We start from the raw sequence: 21,930 nt of genomic DNA, 5'->3' as shown, positions 1-21,930 counted from the left end.
ATGGCAGTCGTGATTCTTTTGTGTCCACTTCCATAACGATTTTCTCGGGAGATTAGCTGCAGTGGTTTCCCGTTGCCTTCTGCACCAGTTCTTTTAGGGGTTATTTGAACCCCAAGGCCGCTGTAGCCTCTTCTGACCTCTGGTCAGGTATGTGGTTATACCGCCACTGCTCGGTCGCCATTGCCTCGTCTGTTATCTAGCAGGGGGACCACGGTATAGGAATACCGCCGCGGATGATGTGTTGTCCGCGCGTGCAGGTGAGGTTGACAGTTGGGGCCGGAAAGATGTTAAATCCGTTCTCCCCCATTACCCCCCAAACCAATACTGCTCACCAGTTATTATTAGTAATTTAAATTAGCTAACGTCAGATATAATTTTAAAGGAAAATAACTGTCCTAACCAATTCTAACTTTATTCAATAAGAAAATTCAAAAAATTTAGGAAAACCGCTTACGAGCTATTGTTCCTTTTTTTCAGCGGTTGCTAAGTTATTTTCTATACGAGTATTGGAATGCGAAGGCGGTGATTTTACTCGCGATCACTCGAGGGTACTTATTAATCCCGCACCAGTTTGCAAGGAATATGTTCTGCCTTTTTGTTTTTGTCTGGGAACTAAGCGATTGAGTAAGTAGCCTTACATCTGACGAATGTTATAGGTTCCACTTTAAAACCATTTCGGGTTTAATTTGAATTAGCGCTAAGTAAGACCTGCCAAAAACGGATTTGGCACATGGGAGTCATGGTTAGCGCTAAGTTCTGATTTTGAATAATTGGTTAAAGGTTTGTTCTGATTTTGAAAAATTTTTTAGTTCTAAGTTCTGATTTTGAATAATTGGTTAGCGCTAAACTCTGATTTTGAATAATTGGTTTAAGGTTTGTTCTGATTTTGAAAAATTTTTTAGTTCTAAGTTCTGATTTTGAATAATTGGTTAGCGCTAAACTCTGATTTTGTACTCCGAGGTGTACATCGGATATAATCCTTCTCTTCAAGAAAGGAAATCCCTTAGATATAGGGAATTACAGGCCCATAAGTCTGCTGGCAAGTATTTATAAACTATTTTCATCCATAATCTTAAAGAGAATATCTGACGATATTGATAAGCAGCAACCAAAAGAACAGGCAGGATTCAGATCAAGCTTCAGCACAATGGACCACATACAGACATTAGAACAAGTCATAGAAAAATACAGAGAATACAATAGACCTCTGTATGTGGCGTTCATTGACTATAGCAAAGCTTTTGATAGCATTAGTCACTGTGCAATCTGGAACGCTTTACAATATTCAAATATCAACCAGAAATACATCAATGTTTTGAAATATATCTATACAAAAAGCACGAGCAGAGTTAAATTAGAAACTAGAGGTGACGAAATAAACATAGAACGCGGAGTTAGACAAGGTGATCCTCTTTCCCCGAAGCTGTTTATAGCAGTCCTTGAAACTATCTTCCAAAAACTAGACTGGAAGAACAGCGGAGTGTACATAAACGGACAATACTTAAACAATCTGAGGTTCGCAGATGATATTGCTGTTATTGCTGAGACTGCAAAAGACTTAGACGAAATGATGAGATCACTGGACTGCGAAAGTTCCAAAATCGGCCTTGAAATGAATGTAAATAAAACGAAGATACTAACGAACAATCGGGAGCGCCAGATAGTGATAAAAGGTAATAATATAGAATACGTCAGGCAATACATATACTTGGGCAAACAAATTTCCTTCAAAACTTCAAATAACGAAGAAGAAGTGACAAGGAGAATCAACACAACTTGGAAGAAATTCTGGGCATTAAAAGAAATCTTAAAAGGCAATTACAGCTCACACATGAAAAGGACAATATTCGATACATGCCTGTTACCTTGCTTGCTGTATGGCTGCCAAACTTGGACCTTTACAAATAAAATAAAACAAAAAATTAAAAGTAACCAAACAGCAATGGAAAGGAGTATGCTGAAAATTAGGAGAATACACAAAATTAGGAGCGAAGAAATTCGTCAAAAAACCAAATTAACTGATGCGCTCAGGCACGCACTCTTACTCAAATGGAGATGGGCTGGACACATCTCACGATACCGAGACAGAAGATGGACCATTGAAACCACACGATGGAAAGGACCCATGGGGAAGAGAAATGTTGGTCGACAATTAAGACGGTGGGCTGATGATATAACACACGTCGCAGGAAACGACTGGATACAAATAGGCAGAGACAGGGAGTCATGGAAAAGGATGGAGGAGGCCTTTACCCAACAGGGATCCAAACCTTGTACATAAATAATAATACTAACGGTAATTATAAGTAACCATTTTAAATTTAAGCAATTAAGTACTAACAACATTGTAAAACATAAGCAAGTTTTGGAATAAATGGCTTTATTATTATTATTATTATTATTATTATTATTATTAAACTCTGATTTTGAATAATTGGTTAGTGCCAAGTGTGTCAAACCTACCTATATAATGGAACATTTATTAAAGATATTTGAAAGACATTAAAATAAAGATTTCCTAAATGTCTCTGTAAAGAATTACGTTTATATTGATTTATTTCAGACGATTGCGATGATCTACCCGCTTTTGCGTTTTGTGGTTATATGAAGTTTAGACATACGCTGTTTAGAAGTACCACCTACGATTTGCTCACTGATTGTCAAAAGGTTATTGAAAAATTTTATCAGCCGAGAGCGCGTTTGGGGTATGTCGACATCGACATCGGAAATGAAGTCACATGACAGGCACAGAGGGACATACTTGGTCTAATAAAGAACAATTATCAAGAGTCGTAACATATTATGTATTATTCATAATTATGTAATAACATTTGCAAAATTAAAAACAATAATTACAAGAACTCTAGTCTGCCGACGAACTAAATTCGAACAATAAAATCTTATACGTGACAGGTTCATTTTATTAATAAATACAGCTAAATGTTTTCTTCTTAAATCATAAGAAGAGTGTGTTAGAAGAATTTTTAAAACGTTTCAGAGAGAAATGCATTCACGTGCCTTGCTGTATCTTGAGAGGTTCACACGGAAATGTTCGTCTTGTGGTTCTGGTTGCTTTTCACGGCTTTTTGGACTTAGGTGTGATGATGTAAGTTCTAGAAGTTTTAAGATTATGAACTAAGCCCCGCGGTTTCATCCACCATACTTTGAGAACATTATTGTATTTCGGAGTTATTTGAATACTATGACTGAAACTTGAAATCAAATTAATCAAGGACGATTTTGTGAATGAAATACTTAATGAATATTAAGTTTAAACATGACATATAGTGAAGCCAAACTGCTGATGAACACCTCCGTACATGTTTTTGAACAACTTACTGATTACGCAACGCACTGCCGCACGAAAGCTAAATAAGGAATATTTTTCCAACGACCCATTTTTTTTTCGAGCCAAAAGTTCTTTTGTTTTCGTCTCGTCGTAACCATACAATCAATCAGCTTTGTAATATTAGAATATACAACTATTGTTTTGGAGTCATATATTCATCAGGTTTTATTAAAACTTGTAGTAATATCTTTGTATACTTTTACATCCTCTTGATTTTAGGGCTTAAAGAAAGAAACGGAAGATTTAAAACAAACGCGAGAACAAATACGTACTTTGAACGCAGAGTCAAAAGTCTCGGAGGGTAATATTTACAGCGCTCTCGGAAATATTAACGAGTGTGGAGTAAGTTTAGATTCGTATGAACGTTTTACACTTACAAAAAAGACAGATACTGGCCATTTATAACTTTGTTTTAAGCACTTAAAAGAGCATAGGAATCGACCAACTGTTGAAAGCAAGAGTGTACTCCTCCCTCAAAGGCCGGCAACGCACCCACTAAAAATGGGTGTCCATGGGTCGTAGGTGACTCCTTTTTAGGAAGTTTGTCTCCCTATTCTATATAACCAAAAGAGGTCATCAATTTGACGTGTTATTCGTGTATCAGGCATAGTTCCTTTATTTATTTATGATCAAAAATCTACAGCCTTCCTCATATACATTGTTACATCTTACATTTAGTTCAACAGATTAAAAGATTAGACATTATTACTTTTTCTGGTTTTTTTTCTTTTATTTTATCTTTACATTCAATATTAGACTAATAGGATCTTCTTAGCCGGTATATAAACAGGATCTTGGTAATAGAAGATCGATCAATAGCAATATGAAATATAGTTTTTTATACGGAGTCAGTTCCATTTAAAAGAAGCAGAACTTAAACTATTCTATAAGTTTTGTTGATGTATTCCCATTGACAACTTTTGTGTTAACTAAAAACAATTATTCTTGAGCTCCGGTCAATGCATCACATGCGTTGTCCACTAAGTTACAAAAAATAGTAATTTATTTATTAAATCAAAGAATCAATAAGTAAATAATGATTACAAACTAAATATTATATGAGTACGTGAGCTTTATAGCATTTTATTTTATTTATTTATTGGAAACAAAACAGATACATCAATCACTATGTAGAAAAAATAAATGTAAACATAAAATAAATAGACATATTGGACATATCCTCGAAAAAAAGTTTCACTTATAAAAAATTCAATACATATAATTATTTATTTATTAACACTTCGTGGCATTAACATAATAAAAATTTAACATAATTAAATGAAAAGGACGGCAACAGGCGGCCTTTTATCGCTTTCGAGCGATCTCTTCCAGGCAAACTGTGACAAAATTATGTATTAAATTAGATAAGGTAAGCAAGAAGTGCAAAAATACATATTACACATAGTTATTAAGACAAAACAGGAACAAAAAAAAACTAAAATAAAAAAAGGATACATGAAAAACAAAAGTGCACATGAATCACGATAATTTTAGATTTTAGATCAGTCTCACGTCAGTTAGTAGTTACGAAAGTTAGGGATACGATATGGACAGGTAATGTTTGTACAGTAAAAATTTAAAGGAATATAGAGAAGGAGCTAAGCGAAGTAACGCATCGCAACAAAATTACACACAGTTTCTATGTATGCACAATGCACATGCAGTCCATGACAATGTTCTATGTAAGGGCAATCGAGCCTTCCCGCTGTCACCCCCAGCATGCTGTTAGGGCTCCCTTGCATACGCAGAGATGGAGCTCGCCTGCGCATCGTGGCGTGCAAAACAGTCCACCTGCACAACCAAACATTGCACAAAGGAATACACTGACTAAAATTATTTGTCAACTAATACATCTTTTACAGTTTATTAGCCGTCGCGGTTCAAAGGCCCTAACTGACTCAGAAGGTAAAGTTAAATTTATTACGAGTATTTAATATAATACTGCTGGTACATTATTAAAATTAAAGAAAAATAATAATTAAAAATATACATGGGATTGGTTTTTATCGTTTTCCCGGGAAAGATTAAGTTAGTTAAGTCAAAATTGTATTGTATTTAGACAAATGGAAATCTCTTTTAAGGCCGGCAACGCACAAGCTCTCTGGAATTGAGAATGTGACTGGGCGGCGGTCACTTGACATCAGAGACCTCCTTTCCATTTGGCACTGTTCTACAACGTTTTTTATATTTAATTTTCAAATTAGATTTGTATAAATATGAACAAGACTTAAAAATTAGTTCGACAAAGAAGTTTCACTTCTGACATGTGTACTTTAACGCACGCACTTTTTTAAAATGTATTTTTAATTGTAGAATTATCGGTGTAGTTCTATCGTATAAGTAGGCAGTAACTGTTAATAATCATGTGGGAAATAAATAACTGATTTCAGCTGATTTGAGGCGCGTCAGTCGTTCCATTCAAATCCGAAAAGACACGAAAATTCCATCTTTCTCATCAGTTGAGGTGAACTCTTGTGAATGTATGCCTATACTACTAACTGCATATTCTCAAGGTATAAATCACTGTCGCTGGGCTGGTAAGAATAATTTTGTTTGTCCGATTTATTTTTGTCAAATTAGATTGATTATTATTGTTCCCCCGGCCTTCTAATCTTCAAAATTCCATTAATTATATTGTTTTAGTTTGTTAAAACAATATTATAATTATTATTTTGTTTTATTATTATTATTAACAACATAAATAATAATAATTATTATGTTGTTGTAGTATGCTGAAACTATACACTCACTACAAATTTGAATGTTATGCTACAAAATTTGTGTTGTAATTGTAGAAATTAATCTAATTAATTGATTAAACATTCTGTTTCCCTGGCTTTACTGATTTTTTGACTTAAATCTGTCTGCGATTTCCTGATTACTGCAATAAATTTGTGTTCATCTGTTAAATATGAATTTAGTTAGAAGTATTTTCATAGGTGATAGTGAAAAGTTGTTCGAGGCATATTTAGAGTACGCCGATTTAAGTAAATTGAACGCTAACATTCCCCAAGCGATACATCTCCTGTATGAAATCGAAGAGATAATAAAAGTATGTCCTTTTTCAATAATTGACCAAAATTAAGTCATTTACTTCATAGTTCTTATCGACATGTGTAATCAATCAGATCAGATGGATTCAGTAGTACCTGAAACAAAGACAATTATTATATAAATTTTCCTTATATATACAGGAATAGAATATAATTAATTCGGGGGATTATTTTTCCGACCCAAATGTCGGCCAATAGAATTGCACCATGAGACGAAATGTACAGTTAACAAATAAGAATTTCATAATGAATAAAACAACTACTTAATACTTTTCTTGAAGCAACGACCAGAGAAAATTTTCACAAAAAATTATCAGTATAATACCATGTAGGTTGTACCACGTGACGTCGAATGGTGCAATTCTATTGGCCGATATTTGGGTCGGAAAAATAATCCTTATATATATAGAATTATGTTCACGAAACTTCAGTGTCTTATATTCATATATGAACTAAATTCTTTTGCTAAGAAAATAATTACTAGGAAAAAAATCGGTTTGGATAATCAGATGACATCATTTATCAGTACATATATAAATACTAGAGTATTCGTTAACGTTGTCGTTTTTGAATATGTTTAAGCTGTAATTGAGGTCCAAGGAGTGAATGAATCTGTCGTTCACTATGTATTTAGAAAAAAAAACGTTCTTATAATGAAATAGATTACTATTAGACCACTCTGAGGGCTTTCAGTTGTGCTTAATAATACTATTTAATAAGAATATTATGTAAGGTCTAATCAGAATATCAAATACTTATCTGTCAACGTTATGTGGCAGTCTTTTACCACGACTGCCGAAAAGCACTTTTAACGTCGAGTTATGTTAATAATACAATAAATAATTACTAATATATTAATCAAAGAGGATTTATTTAAAATGCTTATTACAGCGTGATGATTATCATCAAGGTAAAGGAATAAAATGGTTATTTGACTCAAAATTGGCAAGGATCTATTCGTTGCGTGGCACTTGTTTGTTGGAGTGTGGCGATTTGAAGAAGTCCCGCGAATATTTGTACTACGCAATGAACCTCTTTAAGGACCCATTTCCAGAGACAAAGTAATTAAAGAATATACTAAGTCATTAGTTAGTCGACCAATGTTTTTTATAATCTTAATCCCACACTAAAATAAAAATAACGTAAAATAGATTTTGATTTTATTATAAATCAATAAATAGAAGGTCATTTAGGCTGTACCAAGCCGTTTATCATTGCAGAAATACTAAAATGCTTCGAAGTTATCTATGCTCGTTCAACCAAGTCATGGCATTATATGTACCAAAGTTTTATGTGGGGACTGAAAGTGGGGTCGTTGCGGACTTTTTTGAGAGTATTGCTTGGAATTTATGCAATCTTTTTAAATTATTCAAGGTTAGTTTAGCTACTCGTTTGTTTATGTGCAGGGTGGATTAAAATATAAATATTCAACGAAGAGCGGTTCGAATCGTCGACGACCATCCCTTTCCGAGCGGCTTGATCCCTTGGAGTTGCGTAGAGATTTGGGGTCACTCTGAATCTTCTACCGCGTTTACCACGTAGAGTGTTCAGACAAGTTGTTCGGATTAATACCTGCAGCTGAGTTTCATCAACGGATGTTGAGGCAAAATACGAAATTTCACCCGTATCACTTCGACATCCGTCGTTCCACAACTTAACTTCTTTTAAGGCAGTTTTTAAGCCACCACTAGGTGGAACTAGCTGCCCACTGAAGTATTTCCGAACCATTTCGACTTAGGGTCCATCAAGAAAAGAGCGCACCAATTCTTAAAAGGCCAGCAACGCACTCGGGAGCCCACTGACATTGGGTGTCCATGGGCGGCGGTGTCACTAAACATCAGGTGAACCTACTGCCCGTTTGCACCCTGTTCAAAAAAACAAAAACATGCTCAATGTTGCCCTCTATAAAAATATTATATTAGTTTAAGATACAGTTCTCATCCTGAAGAACTTAGGCTTTATCGCTAGCCTTTATCGAGTTGGATAAACATATGATAACTTTATCAGACATAAAAGTCTTAACTTTCTCTTAAACAGATAAGATTCAGAATTGAGAATTAGCGCTAAGTGTGACTCCCGTACGTCATGTAGATTTTGACATAAGGCAGTCAAAGTTCGCGCTAAGTGCAGTTTCTCTATCTTCTTCTTTTGGTGCCTCTCTAGAGGTTGGCCGTCAGTCTTGTTAAGCGTGTCTTGTCCTGTGCCAGATGCAGCACACTACAGAAGAATGTGGACGGGTACACTTTCGCAGTACCCGTCCACATTCTTCTTCTGTATCTAACACTATTTTTCCAATTTAAAGGAGTAATTAGAAACGTTGGTTAAGGCGCATAGGGAGTTATTTATTACTAACAATTATAATAAGCCTCACAGTCTGTAATAATACTTTTATTATAAAGGAACTAAAGGAAGAACATAACGCGGCTTTGGCAGCAAAATGGTCCCTCAATTACGCTATTAAAGCAGACAGTAACTTTCGTCTTCTATGCACAAGCTATGGAAATGTGATAAATATTTATCGACAACAGCAAAAGGTATTTAAAAAATATATTATTCTGTAGATTTCGATAACACACAATAAGCTAATATTTGCATATAAAAGTTGTAAAAAAAGTATTGAACGTTTGCACGTGCAGCTTTAGTTCAGTAAAAAACGTACATAATAACTTTGGTCAATTTCTGTGCCTGGAATTACACCACTTCTTTTTTTTTTGTTTGCGTGTACGAACTAATGTAAACGATGACTGATCATAGGAAAATAACGATAAATATTTATAATATAGTCTGTAACATTTCTTTATTTCAACGTTTCAGTCTTAGCTGGTTTTACATTACTAATTCTGAAAAGTATTTGCACAAAATTTGCTTTAAAGCGTTTCTTATAAGATGTATTCTTTTAAAATTTTGACATTCAGTTTAGATTATGTCGACGTTTCGAAAATAAAGCGCGGGAATTGTGTAACCGGAAACGCGGCCATGTTGACCTCATGGAGGCGCACGCAGTTGGTCATCTTTATACTAACATATTTCTCTACAAGTGAGCATTTATTTATAAAAAAATTGCCTTTTAATATAAATACATTAAGTTTAATATACAATGCATAGAATACCACATCACGTTGTTTAGGGGCAAAAAATTATGCTTTTAACTTTTAATTCATAGTGTAAGTAACTGTATTCGAAACTTTTTGTTTTATAGACTTGAAGTATATAGAATGAACATAAATATATTATTTATTAATTATATATATTAGTATTGTTTGTGTATTGTTTACTAACGTATTATTAATTAAATTTTATGTAAATTATTAACAGTGTCCAACGTGGAAATAAAATGGAGAGTTTAGAATTCGGTCTTTCAGTAATGCGAATTATGACGGATCTATCAGATATTACAACGAGAGAATCGCTAAATTTTTGGATATTAAAGTTACTTCTTACCGAGCTACGAATTCACCAAATGGTGTCCATAATGAAGGAGGTTATGTACCAGGAGCACATTGATGTGAGCAGTTAGTATTTTTTAGATGTCGTATCGTGTCTTGGGATGGTACACAAAAGAACAATATTCATTACATTAAGGCATTTATTTACAATTAAAAGTATTCTGGTAAAATGTGTGTATAACTTTCGCCATGAATACAGATTATCAACGTTGTCAGCCTTTTACGATTGCTGTGTTCTAGGGGCGTTTTCCAATTACAGAGCATAATGCGACTCAGTGCCGCACAATGCCGCATATGGGTGCTTACATAAAGAAACAGGTTTCCGGTACAGACAAATCTGTACGGGTCGGTACCGATCGGTACAGTGTTGACTCGCATAAAGAAACAGGTGAATCTGTCCTTAGTGACAATCATGGCCTCCAGTTCGTCGGACGAAGATTTTTTACTTTTAGAAAGTACTTACGTCAAATATAGAAAGAGAAGAACAGTTAGTGTATCTGATATTAACAGAAAAAGAACTAAATATGGAACATATTATCATTTATTCTTAAAAGATATAAAGGACGATGAAAAGGAGTTTTATGATTATACAAGGATGACTCAAGAAACATTTTACTACATATTAAATTTAATCGAACATCGCTTAATTAAGAAATGGTGTAACTGGCATGTTCAACCAATTTCACCTGAAGAAAGACTCGTTATCACTATTAGGTAAGTAATGAATAATATTTATTAGTATAAAAATATGCGTAATATAGGTACTGGGTGGTATAATTTCAAAATGAAATGTCTTCTATACCGCTTATAATCGGGGTGTCCACAGCCAATGTTCAAAAAAATTCCTTGACCTTTATTCATTCAGTAGGCTAGTATGTTTTATTTGTAAGTAGTTTACAAATAAAACATACTAGCACAATATACACACCCTACACCAGTAAATGCTTAAACCCGTATGGCACGGTCCAGGTAGTCGGCACCGACAAGTTACAACCTGTTTCTTTATAAGTGAGTGAATAGGATTATATTGAAATATTATACCTGCGCTGATCGGTACCGACCCGTACAGATTTGTCTGTACCGGAAACCTGTTTCTTTATGTAAGCACCCTAATGCTGAAGCTTAATTGGAACGTGAATTAGTTTTCAAATGCATCAGCACAGTGCGCTAAGTCAGTGTTGATAAAAAAAAATGTTCTGAATAGAGTTAGCAACCTCATTAATGTATAAATAATGTGGTTAACAATAATAATTGGTTGAAAACTTTTTACGCTTATTTTAATAATCAAATTATTTCATTAAATTTTTTTTACTGAAATAAGAGAAAACCTTTAAAGAATATAAGGTTTTAACAAGCTAAATTAACAGTAAAATATATAGTTTCATGTAAGACGTTTACATCATTTACGTTTTGAGTAATTTTTTTAAAATGATTTCTAAAAAAAATTATATACTTTTTCAAAACCATTGCAATGTTTACAAAAGTATAATCCTGTAAAATAAATTTGTTTACAGATCGAATTCTAAAATAAAATTGTATTCATATTTTAAATGTGGAATATAAAAAAAGTAACTATTTATACCTTCATCCATACTTAAATGATAATTACTAACGAAAATTTCGATAAATGCCAACTTAAAGAAAAACACTGGTAAATTTTCTGTCACTGTGTTGGTATTGATTGCGAGAAGCACGCGAGAGCATTAGTTTTGAGAGTGCTCAATTGTGCGAAGCGTTGCTGTAGTTGGAACATTCAACGTTGAGCATTATGCCGCATAATGCGCTCTAGTGCTGTAATTGGAAAACGCACCTAGAAGTGCGGTTTTAGTCTTAAACATTATACAGCCACCCAATCCTTTAGAGTAGACTAAAAACTTGGGTGATAATATTAAAAAATGTTGATAATGGCAACACAAAAAGCGTCTTTATAATATTAAAAGAAAAACATTAAGGTTTTGGTCTTTTGGAGGAGATGCACTTATTTTTTTTAATTTTTCAATTTTTAGCGGAAGTCTGGTACCACTTTTATTCCATGTCAATATTCTTGGACACTGGGTACTGTGTTGAATCGTACAAAACGTGCGAGACATTTTACGTACAGAAGGGCGATTTATTTTTAAGGTCCAAGACTCCGGAAGCCGGGTGGAACTTTTATGCTTGCATGTGGCTTTTGTAAGGACTTATTTATTTAAAAAAAACTACAGTACTTCTTCGATCTGTATCTTGAGGGAGTGAATATGTTATATATACTCCTGTTAACTCCGCGTTATAATCTGTTTTTTGGAACGAAGTTCCTTATCGCGCGTTGTGAAAGGGGGCTAGACGGAAAAAATTCTTACGAAAAGTTGTCACGACACTTTTTTGCTATTTGCTATTACACCGGTTCTCGTCCGATCACCTTTTTGGAATCTCTTAACTAAATTAGTCGTAGTAAACGTACACCAGAATCCCTGTACAATAAATTCGGGGTCCCTAGTTTCCTTGCAAAATGCAATACCTTTAAAAAATATTCATATGTAATGCCACAAGAGCTTCAAAATTATCGGGTATTTCCCGATAGGTTCGTTGCAAACAATTAATATAGTTGTCATGACGACGACAGTCGTCATGACGACTCTATTTGTTTGCAACGAACCTTGAGGGAAATACCAGATAATTTTGAAGCTCGAGTGGTATTCGGTGGATTATTTTTCCGACCCAAATGTCGGCCAATAGAATTGCACCATGAGACGAAATGTACAGTTAACAAATAAGAATTTCATAATGAATAAAACAACTACTTAATACTTTTCTTGAAGCAACGACCAGAGAAAATTTTCACAAAAATTTTTCAGTATAATACCATGTAGGTTGTACCACGTGACGTCGAATGGTGCAATTCTATTGGCCGACATTAGGGTCGGAAAAATAATCATTGTAATTCTGCGAATTCAAAACTTAGTGAACTAATATAACAACGAGAACACCTTATACAAGGAGATGAACCAGATGAGACTGAATTAAAATATCTGAACCACGAAATACGAAATATGCTTATTAATTGTGCCACTTAATTTTATATTTAGGTTATTTTACTATTTGGAGGAAGAAGTATGATGTCCTTGTGCTATCCCAGCGTAGCACAAGGACATCATACTTCTTCCTCTTCTAGATTCCTTGTCTCTTAAAACTTTAATAGACGATGAGATATAATATTGGTGTCGAGAAAATCTATCATAGTTACTGTTATGATACCATTTAAAATATAAATTAATCGAAAGGAACTTCGTTCCGTCCGGGTGTCCCTTGACACCTCTCAAGTTTTATTTTATTTTATTGTAGTGTAAAACACACTAGTGTAGATTTAAATTATTAATTAGAAAGTATTTCCGAACACTTAGATAGGTCGGTACTGACTGTGTCACTACCCTTTTGCTACAATTTCTCGCTAGCATTAATATTTGCTTATATTTACTAGATTATTATTACTACAGTCACAATCTATTATAACGACATCAAAGGAAGTACTGAATTTGGTCGTAAAAACCGATAGTCGTAATATCCGATGACGTTGTTATTATGTACCTATTAATAGGTATTTTTACCTGCCGGGACCTTTGATTTTGGTCTATATAACCGGAAGGTATGTTGTTCTAAACGATGTCTTCGTAAACGGTTTTGACTGTAGTTATATATAACTGAAAATATTTTAATACCTTATCAGTTTTCTTCTCAGTACAATACGAGTAGGTATGTGGGAGAAAAGTGTAATATGGAATGATAAAATCGAAGAAATCCAAAAGATGGAATCAACAATACATGAATATTACACATCAATGATGTTGATGGTGGTCGAAGGGTATATGATTGATTTAGTGCGAGAGGTAGGGTTTATACATTCAAATCTCCTAGAAATTCAGTACAGACTTAAAATTTTGAGGATTATAATTACGATTCAGAGTCGAGACTTACGACGGTATGGCTGCTATGTAAAATAGACTTAAAGATACCTGAGTAAATTTGTGTACCGATAAAAATTTGTTCCGCACCGATTGAGCGATATCTCAGTCTACCTTTCTTCCATTTTTTGCAATTCAAGATATTTATATGGATAAAGGTATTTATAACTCTGATGGTGAATATTTTGCAGTTAAATAATAAAAACATTAAGAAAGTTTTGTATATCGCTAAAACTTTGAAGACATTAATGCCGAAACTGGTGGTTTCTTGTAAACATTATCCAATCTTTCAATCAAGGTAACACATAACATTTAACATACATAGTTTAATTATTACAATTTATCCCTCTCAATTTTTAATTTATATTACGCTATCACCCTTGAGCTTGTGGTTTCGTTTAATTTTAGGTATCAGTTATCGAATAAAATTTTTACTTTTTCCCAATTATGAAGTGACAATATTGTAAGGAAAAGTATTCCAGCAAATTCGATTCACTTGGATTTTCAAATATAATTATTGAAATTGTAGATATTACCTTCTCAACGGCTATTATAACTTCATTAGACACAAGAAACAGTGTGCCTACAACTCTCTAAAAAAGGCTTTACAAATAGCAAAAAAATATTCCGACAGATTAATGATAATTTGGATTGAACATAATAAACAAGTAAGTGATACTATAATAATATATATTTTATTATAGTAGTGTTATAATAAATTAAAATATAGATTAAGCGTAGGTACTCTTCCCCTGTTTTAAAAAAACAATTGCCGCGAACCATCACTATGTGAAACCAGCAGAAATATTTCCGAACCAATTCGACTTATCGACAATTTATCATTTACCAATTTACTTCGATCGTCATAAATAAAACGCTTTGGTTACGAATGAATTTTCTTTTCACAAAGTCTTCATGCTACAATTTACCCATATGAAACGAACCAACTTGAAACTTTATTTCAGACATCTTCTTTGAAGTATGCACATTGCGTACTTATTTTGTTTACATTACATTACAAAGGCCCCCGACCTTTCAATTGACCTAATTTTAAATCAGGTCAATGATAATGAACTCTGATTGAACTTGAATGGACTTACATTTTTGAAAATATTATATAAAGTGATTTCTTCTAAAAAATATACTAGCAATAAAAGCCAAATATATTATTATAAGTATTCAGTACTACATTGAAATATAACTAAAGAAATACGGATTTTAGAAAACCCACTGGAAGAAGTTTCCATTCGATACTTTCTATCCTAGTGTGTTATATTTTTATTTTATTTTAGAATTGGAAGCGAAGCCTAAACCCTAGATTAGAAAATTATTGGTCGGAACACGTGGAATCTGACACCGTACTAAACTACAAGACATACGAAGTTGAGAAAGGCAAGAAAATCATACCATATACGCTCCCTATTCCAAGAATATTTATATGAATTTAAGGAGTCATAATGTAATTAATAAACGTATTTTGGTCTTGGAGAATAAAATTTAAAACAAACAGTTGGAAATATAATTTAGCTTTCTCATTATTATTGCTTTCATTTATGCATTTACATTACCTAACATCTACTTTGCCCTACCTATAAAAATGGTGTAAAGGTGTGGTCTAACTGTTTTTATATTATCCAAATTAAAAAATAAGTAATAAGTATATATATATAAGATTAATATATATGTATATTTCGCAGCTAACTAGCTTAATCAGCCGTTCAATTAACGTTAATACTTAGACGCAACTCCGGCAGCAAAATCACTTGGAGGTGTTCAAATCAAGGTCCCCCGAGACACCTACATAATCATTATCTCATCAAATTCAGGCAACGTAATTCTGAATTCGACTAAAGCATTTAAATTTTAATAAAATTGCTTAAGTCAGAAATATTTTTCTTTTTTATTTCTGCCAAATAATGACTCTATAGTACGAATGGCCTAAGCATTAGCCAGCCAGTTTTTTAAATGTTGTAATGGCGCGTCTAAACGGGCCATGTTTTGCTGCAATTGATGGCTGCAACACTGTGGCTCGGAAACATTGCAAACAATTGCAGCCACAATATGCAATATCACAGTAATGTCCCGGCCATATAGCCAAACATGTTTTGTATTGCCACATATGGCTGATGTTGCCCCGATGGGTTGCCGAACGATCGCTAGGCTATCGAATTCAACTGCAATATTGCACAGCCAGTTCTATTGTTGTTTCAGTCACTCTTTGTTATGGCATAGTGTATCCTTTTCTACGCGACATGACGTTTGCGATGAGTGAAGTGTGCCTGTTGCTATATTCTGTTTTGCGATCAGCTGCATTTTGACGTAAGGTTACTACGTAAAAATGACTGCTTTTGACATTCTAGTAAAATTCTTGAATAATTTATTATCAAGGCTTATTTCTATACTCAAATTGTCTACAATTTCACGCATATTTAAGTAAGGTCTAATCCACGATCTCTTGTTTTTCAGTTTCTTTTTTTAAACAATATAAGCTGCTGCGTGATTTCGTCAGCCATTGTTGCCGGTTTGTATAGCCCGTTTAGGAGTCTGCATCATGGGCCATACTATTGCAGACATATTGCAACACATTGCCCAGCCATAGATTGTTCGGCCATCAGCTGCATTAAAATATGTTTATAATGGCCGGGCAATTAGTTGCCAACAGTGCAGCCATCAATTTCAGCAAAACATGGCCCGTTTAGAAGCGCCATAACAAACGCCACGGCTGAATATCGTTTAACTAATAAACGGCGCCGTTTAGTTAAACAGCGAGGCAGTTAATTGAACGGCTAATTAAGCTAGTTTGCTGCCACATATAGGATTTATTTTATATTATAAATCCTTTATAAGTTCCCTTGATTCAAGAGAAATAACAACAAACTGAATTTTCTTTATTATTATTTTTTCAAAATTCAAAAGCTAAGCAATTACGTAATTTTTCAGTTAATCAATAAAATATAATGAGCATATCAGCTAAACGAAAAAGATTATAATTACCTATTGTCTATTGTACATAATTTTAACGTCCCAAAATTCAGATCTGTATTATCAATTAGCAATATAAATTCCTGGTTAACATTTTAATTTTATTTCACTTTATAAAAAAAGATTATGAATTTATTTCATTTGATTATTTTTTAATATTAAGAAGAATATAAAGATAATGTTCCTTTTAAAAACACTATTTCCATAATCGGCACTTTCCATAATGGTCATTTTAGTCCTGACCTCACATTAACATGATAATGTTGGCAGTACCTTTCTTTTTCTTTTTCAAATGTATCATATGAAATTCTGGTGAGCTACCACAAGTATGCTGCAATTTTTCTCAATAATACTTAAACACCTTTAAAATTACAATCAAATTATAATATATTGGCTCAAGCCAGGAATGTTACAATTCAAAGCAAATTATTAAGAGCCTATTTTGTATAAAACTTTTATGCGACCAGAAAATCTTTTAAGCACTGTGGGAGAGGCAATGATGTAACTGAGTTTCCTCTGATGAATTGTAGTATTGCATCTCTGCATACATTTTGCAAAGTTTTAACTGCAACAAATGTTTGTTATTAAAGTCAACATTATTTTATAATTGTGTAAAAGCAAATATAATATTCTTAACTTAACTATGAGATTTAAATTTCTTACAAAATATTCATAAGGCAAAGTGGAACAGTAAGTTATGTAGTTCAAATAGCTTCAAAATTGTCTATTTCATAAACTAATTATGTAAAAGATATAAATTTTTACCTCCATATAGCTGAATTATCCGAACTTGCTTTGTAGTGCCATACACATCTATAATAGCATGTAAGGGACCTGTTGTGTAAGGGATTGCTTTTGTGCATGGACCTTGTTCTTCACCATTTATTATAAAGTGCATCTCAGCTAAATCAGGGTCATCTTTACTCTTTTTAGGACAAGGCACATACATAATTCCTATACGGCTTCCAGCATCCATGGGCAAGATGCCTTGTGGGGTGCCATTTTTTGATACGGTTTGAGGGCGAAGAGTGTGCTTTGACACATATCCACGAGGTGTGTGCACGTTATGCGAATCTCCCAAAATAGACACCCTAGGTTCATTATCTCGACGCCCACTTGTTCCTTGGTTAATTAATTCTATAAGGACATTATTCTGTGACTTCGATATAGGGAATATCCATGACATACCTGTGTTTGCAAGATCAGGTAAAGCATATTGAGGCAAACCTTTCTCACCCATTGCAGCACTTTGTGGGTCAAGTAAAGTTAAGCCAAGACGCATATGACCACTCCATCCTCGTTCAGTTTTTTCAATTTCCACCAAGAATATTTCCCCTGGTAACAAAGGTCTTTCACTAAATGTTAAACCATGAGCAAAACTAGTCTTTCGATAAGCCACCGTGTTATCCTCGAATAAAACAATATTAGAGCCGTGATAGTGGTGAAACCTCGATAACATGATGGACAACATAAAGTTGGCTTTTGTTTCTACTGGGAAGTCCCAGGTAACAATAAACGCGGAGCACACAACCCAAATATGAACAGCAAGTTAAATTGCTGTCTCTACAATAAATAATCCAACTCGAGTCTTTTGGATGGGTGTGCGGTTACTGGGTAATTTAGCAAGTGGGTTTGCAATGAGTATGATGCAAAAATACGATATAAGAACAATTAATTATCATGCTCTATGTAGATTAAGTGGTTTTTCAATATGGAGCTCTAAAGTTTTCTAAAACTTCGCAACCAAAATAAATTATTGTTTTTAATGTTGTCATGTCATGTCATGTGTGAGTACTGACTACTGAGTGTAGTCAACTAGTCACAGATTTGAGAATGAGATCAGTTGTTTAAATTTTGATATTGAAGCGACTGTTACTGTTTTGATTTTCAAGAGATGAAGACAAAATAACTTGTTTGTTAATTAATAATTTAGCATTACCTAATTAAAATTAAAGGTGTGCCGTGTGCGACTGTATAGTCACAATTGTATTTTGTAGTATACTGTTTACGTCGCATCTCAAAATTTAAAAACGGGTTTTGTATAATCTGTAAATATATATTATATTCGATCAGTGTCAAATCTTTCTGTCAATGTCTACGTTTGCCCTACGAGGATAATGGCCACTAACCACAGCTGAAAAAATGTTTGTCATCAGTAAATTGATCACGAGACAATATCGGTTGCCTATTCATCACTTTTTCAAGAATCGTACTAGATATAATTCTGTATTAAGTATTAATTTTAAAACTGCACACAATTCAACACAATTTAAAGTGCCTTGGGAATTCACAACTTTGAAAAGGAAATTACATTCAGTGAAAAGGTTTCTGGTGTTTGTTTTGTATAGAATATTTGCAGGTTAAGACCGGTATACAGTTACTTATCAGTAATAATATGGATAATGCGACTCTACGTTTATTTAAAGATACATAGGGGTGACACAACTGTAGGTATAATTTAAACACAGGGCATAGTTACAAATCAGGGACGTCCTAAAATCTTGATGTTATATAGGCCAACAACTACATTTGCGTACAAACAAATGAGCAAGTTAGTTAAGTTGCTAATACAAGTAGTATTCGTATTGATAAATACATACTATGATAGTTAAAAATATTGCTTAGGGTAAGCACACTATCCTTAAGTTAAACAGTATATTTTAATATACAATCTCAAATGAAAAAGTAATTTTCAACATAATTCCTTAGTTTGGTGATTTGTTGTATTCCTAAGAATCAGTATTAACTGATTAATTTTACGTCTCAACTAAATGATTTGTTTATGCTCTGTTCATACAATACTGGACTGTGTTGTGTTGCTATACAACTTACTTTCCCTAAACTATTTCATATTGATCTAAACTCCACCTTTGATACAACTTCTCAGTATAGCCTTGATACTGTTCGAGTTATATACACATGCAGTATGCTGCCTTTTAAGTGGTTTTTCGTTTTAAAAATTTTATTTGTGATTTTTTCTAGAGAATTAGACGCAATGGCTCTGAGTCCACTCGACCCATCATCATATTCAAGACCAGGTATGTATCTTTTCTATTCTTATATATATTTATAAATACTACTATTTAATTAATTCAATATATTATGAAAATAAATGCACTTTTTTAGAATTAGCTGTTGTTAAACATATAGACCTGAAATTAAATGTGGACTTTGAAAAGAAACAACTTACTGGAGAAGCCCTACTAACTGTTAATGTTTTAAATTCTATTGAAGAACTGGTAAGTAAGCAACAAACTGTATAATAGGATTATTTTAATTTTAGTTAGGTATTACTAACATTAGTTATATATATTGTAATAATATATATAATCATGGTTCCTTACATTCATTTATAAAAAGGGCCATAATTCACAGCATATTGGTTGGCCTACTTACATTTGACCTAGTCAAGTAGAAAATTCTGGTATTGCAAAATTGATGTATGTAAATGATCATATAAATATTATATGCTTGGTCAAGACAAATACACTTATTATGCAACAAGAAAAGTAAAAATGTTATGATATACTACAACTTGTACCAGTTGTATTAGTGAACAGCGATGATGTGGTTCATATTAATTTAAATAATATACTAGTTTACTGCCCCTGCAGACACGCGGAGTGCTTTGTTTTATAAAATGTAGTTATACACGCAGTATTAACCATGTAAATTAACTTAAATTTAACCTTGAAAATTAATAAGTTTTTTTTTAAATTTACTTCCATTTACGTCACGATTATACAGAATTAAAAACTAATTTAGAAAGCAATTTTTATTTCTTTACTACCAATTTTTTTCATTCTCCTCATTTATTGTTCCTTAGTGAATGTTTTATGGCTAATAACGGGTTAAATGTAGGATTAATTATTGTATTGAAATTTGATTTATTTTCAATTCTAAAATAGAATCTTAAAATAATGAAATAGATATTGCAATAAAAAAATTCCTAATCTGACTATATCCATCGTTGCCGAGCTAGTCAGATCTTATCTTCATCTTCAACCTGTCATTCATATTTTTATGATTGTCAATTTACAGATATTGGACTCAAGTAATCTAACAATTGAATCAATTGAGACTGAGGACGGCAAGTCCTTGAACTTTACATTGGCTGATCCGGTTCCCAATTATGGTTCGAAATTGACGATTCCACTACCGGAACCTGCTACGGCGGGCCAAAAGTAAGTTTCCAATTTCTGGCGTTAATGGTCTTTTATACGCCCAATTCCTGATCCAACAAAAATTCGTTGTTAAATAAAGATATAAAGCTTATTTTTTCGCAGGGTAATCCTGGCTTTTCCCTTATAATATTGCTTTATTATCCCACTTTCAAATCTTAGATGTAAAACATTAAATTAGTTTTGGTGGCAAAAAAATGGTGGCATTGCGTTTCCAAAGTTTGGCGACACAAAGGAAAAAATATATTTGTGTTGCGATATGGCCGGTAATTTGCTGTCTGCAATTTTGTCTCACTGAGTCGTTAATTAATTTTTATATTAATTAATTATTCGGCAATTATAATAAAAATAATTTCAAAGGAAGCTAAGTATGCAACCTAAAATAAATATTGAAGAAAAGAAACGTGAAGTAAAACAGCTTCCTTCTGAACCAATGATGATGGCATTTAATGGTTTAACTTATCAACCGGTACTAGAAATGTCTCAAAGTACATCCATGGCATCTACCATGTGTGTTAGAGTACTGCAAAGTTCGGACTCCGTCCACTCCGAAGGCAGACTGTGAGACTTTCTGAAATTAAATTACCAGAAAAGTAGACGAAAGTATTTACATAGTTTCATATAATATTGAATTACTGTAGTTACGTATTAAAGCACGACGGGGAAATGAAAGACTATGGTGGTCTTTTGATTAAATTTGTTCTTCGTTATTCCCATCCAGGCTCCACAAGATAAACTCCTTGTATGGAAATTGTATTCGTTTTTACAACAAACTCCCAAACTAAATTAGAGAATATATAAAATATCATTGAATAAATTCAAAGCTCCCGTTAAACGTAAATTTTGAATTGAATGATTTTGAAAAGATTTGCTCCAGTTTAAACAATTTGTATGACTCAAAACTTAGCGATTAAAAAGAGTGGCGAAGAATCTCTTGCCAGTTCTTCTCCCGCACTTGACTGGCGAACTGGTAGTAAATAT

The 21,930-nt window shown here is 33.3% G+C and overlaps 2 protein-coding genes across 19 annotated transcripts in view; one reads left to right on the top strand and one right to left on the bottom strand.

Annotated features, from left to right (window-relative positions):
- Positions 1 to 19,971, top strand: part of LOC125048732 (adenylate cyclase type 10-like) — a 33,772-nt gene extending 13,801 nt beyond the window's left edge. For 7 of the 18 annotated variants that reach the window (XM_047647596.1, XM_047647629.1, XM_047647605.1 and 4 more), the window contains 19 exons: positions 478 to 624; positions 2,564 to 2,667; positions 2,999 to 3,106; positions 3,569 to 3,691; positions 5,212 to 5,254; positions 5,740 to 5,886; positions 6,289 to 6,401; positions 7,294 to 7,463; positions 7,623 to 7,776; positions 8,802 to 8,936; positions 9,318 to 9,439; positions 9,718 to 9,914; positions 11,855 to 12,020; positions 13,564 to 13,711; positions 13,978 to 14,084; positions 14,316 to 14,454; positions 15,079 to 15,178; positions 19,751 to 19,806; positions 19,895 to 19,971. In XM_047647596.1, the coding sequence (XP_047503552.1) occupies positions 478 to 624; positions 2,564 to 2,667; positions 2,999 to 3,106; positions 3,569 to 3,691; positions 5,212 to 5,254; positions 5,740 to 5,886; positions 6,289 to 6,401; positions 7,294 to 7,463; positions 7,623 to 7,776; positions 8,802 to 8,936; positions 9,318 to 9,439; positions 9,718 to 9,914; positions 11,855 to 12,020; positions 13,564 to 13,711; positions 13,978 to 14,084; positions 14,316 to 14,454; positions 15,079 to 15,178; positions 19,751 to 19,758 (2,231 nt within the window). In that variant the 3' untranslated portion in view covers positions 19,759 to 19,806; positions 19,895 to 19,971. Of the gene's footprint in view, positions 1 to 477; positions 625 to 2,563; positions 2,668 to 2,998; positions 3,107 to 3,568; positions 3,692 to 5,211; positions 5,255 to 5,739; positions 5,887 to 6,288; positions 6,402 to 7,293; positions 7,464 to 7,622; positions 7,777 to 8,801; positions 8,937 to 9,317; positions 9,440 to 9,717; positions 9,915 to 11,854; positions 12,363 to 13,563; positions 13,729 to 13,977; positions 14,085 to 14,194; positions 14,476 to 15,078; positions 15,179 to 19,750; positions 19,807 to 19,894 lie in introns of those variants that run through there. The other 11 variants (XM_047647587.1, XR_007116868.1, XM_047647620.1 and 8 more) reach the window with 11 other exon arrangements.
- Positions 16,885 to 18,527, bottom strand: LOC125048814 (neuralized-like protein 2). Its single transcript, XM_047647731.1, has 2 exons — positions 17,534 to 18,527; positions 16,885 to 17,333 (listed from the first exon to the last, which is right to left on the bottom strand). Exons 1-2 carry the CDS (start codon positions 18,237 to 18,239, stop codon positions 17,224 to 17,226), a joined length of 816 nt encoding a protein of 271 aa, XP_047503687.1. The 5' UTR covers positions 18,240 to 18,527; the 3' UTR covers positions 16,885 to 17,223.
- Positions 19,972 to 21,930: the final 1,959 nt, after the last annotated feature.

The sequence above is a fragment of the Pieris napi genome, chromosome 1 (assembly GCF_905475465.1).
Source record: "Pieris napi chromosome 1, ilPieNapi1.2, whole genome shotgun sequence".
Classification (NCBI taxonomy): domain Eukaryota; kingdom Metazoa; phylum Arthropoda; class Insecta; order Lepidoptera; family Pieridae; genus Pieris; species Pieris napi.
Note: the sequence above shows the minus strand (reverse complement) of the source record. Positions and strands in the feature narration are given on the sequence as shown.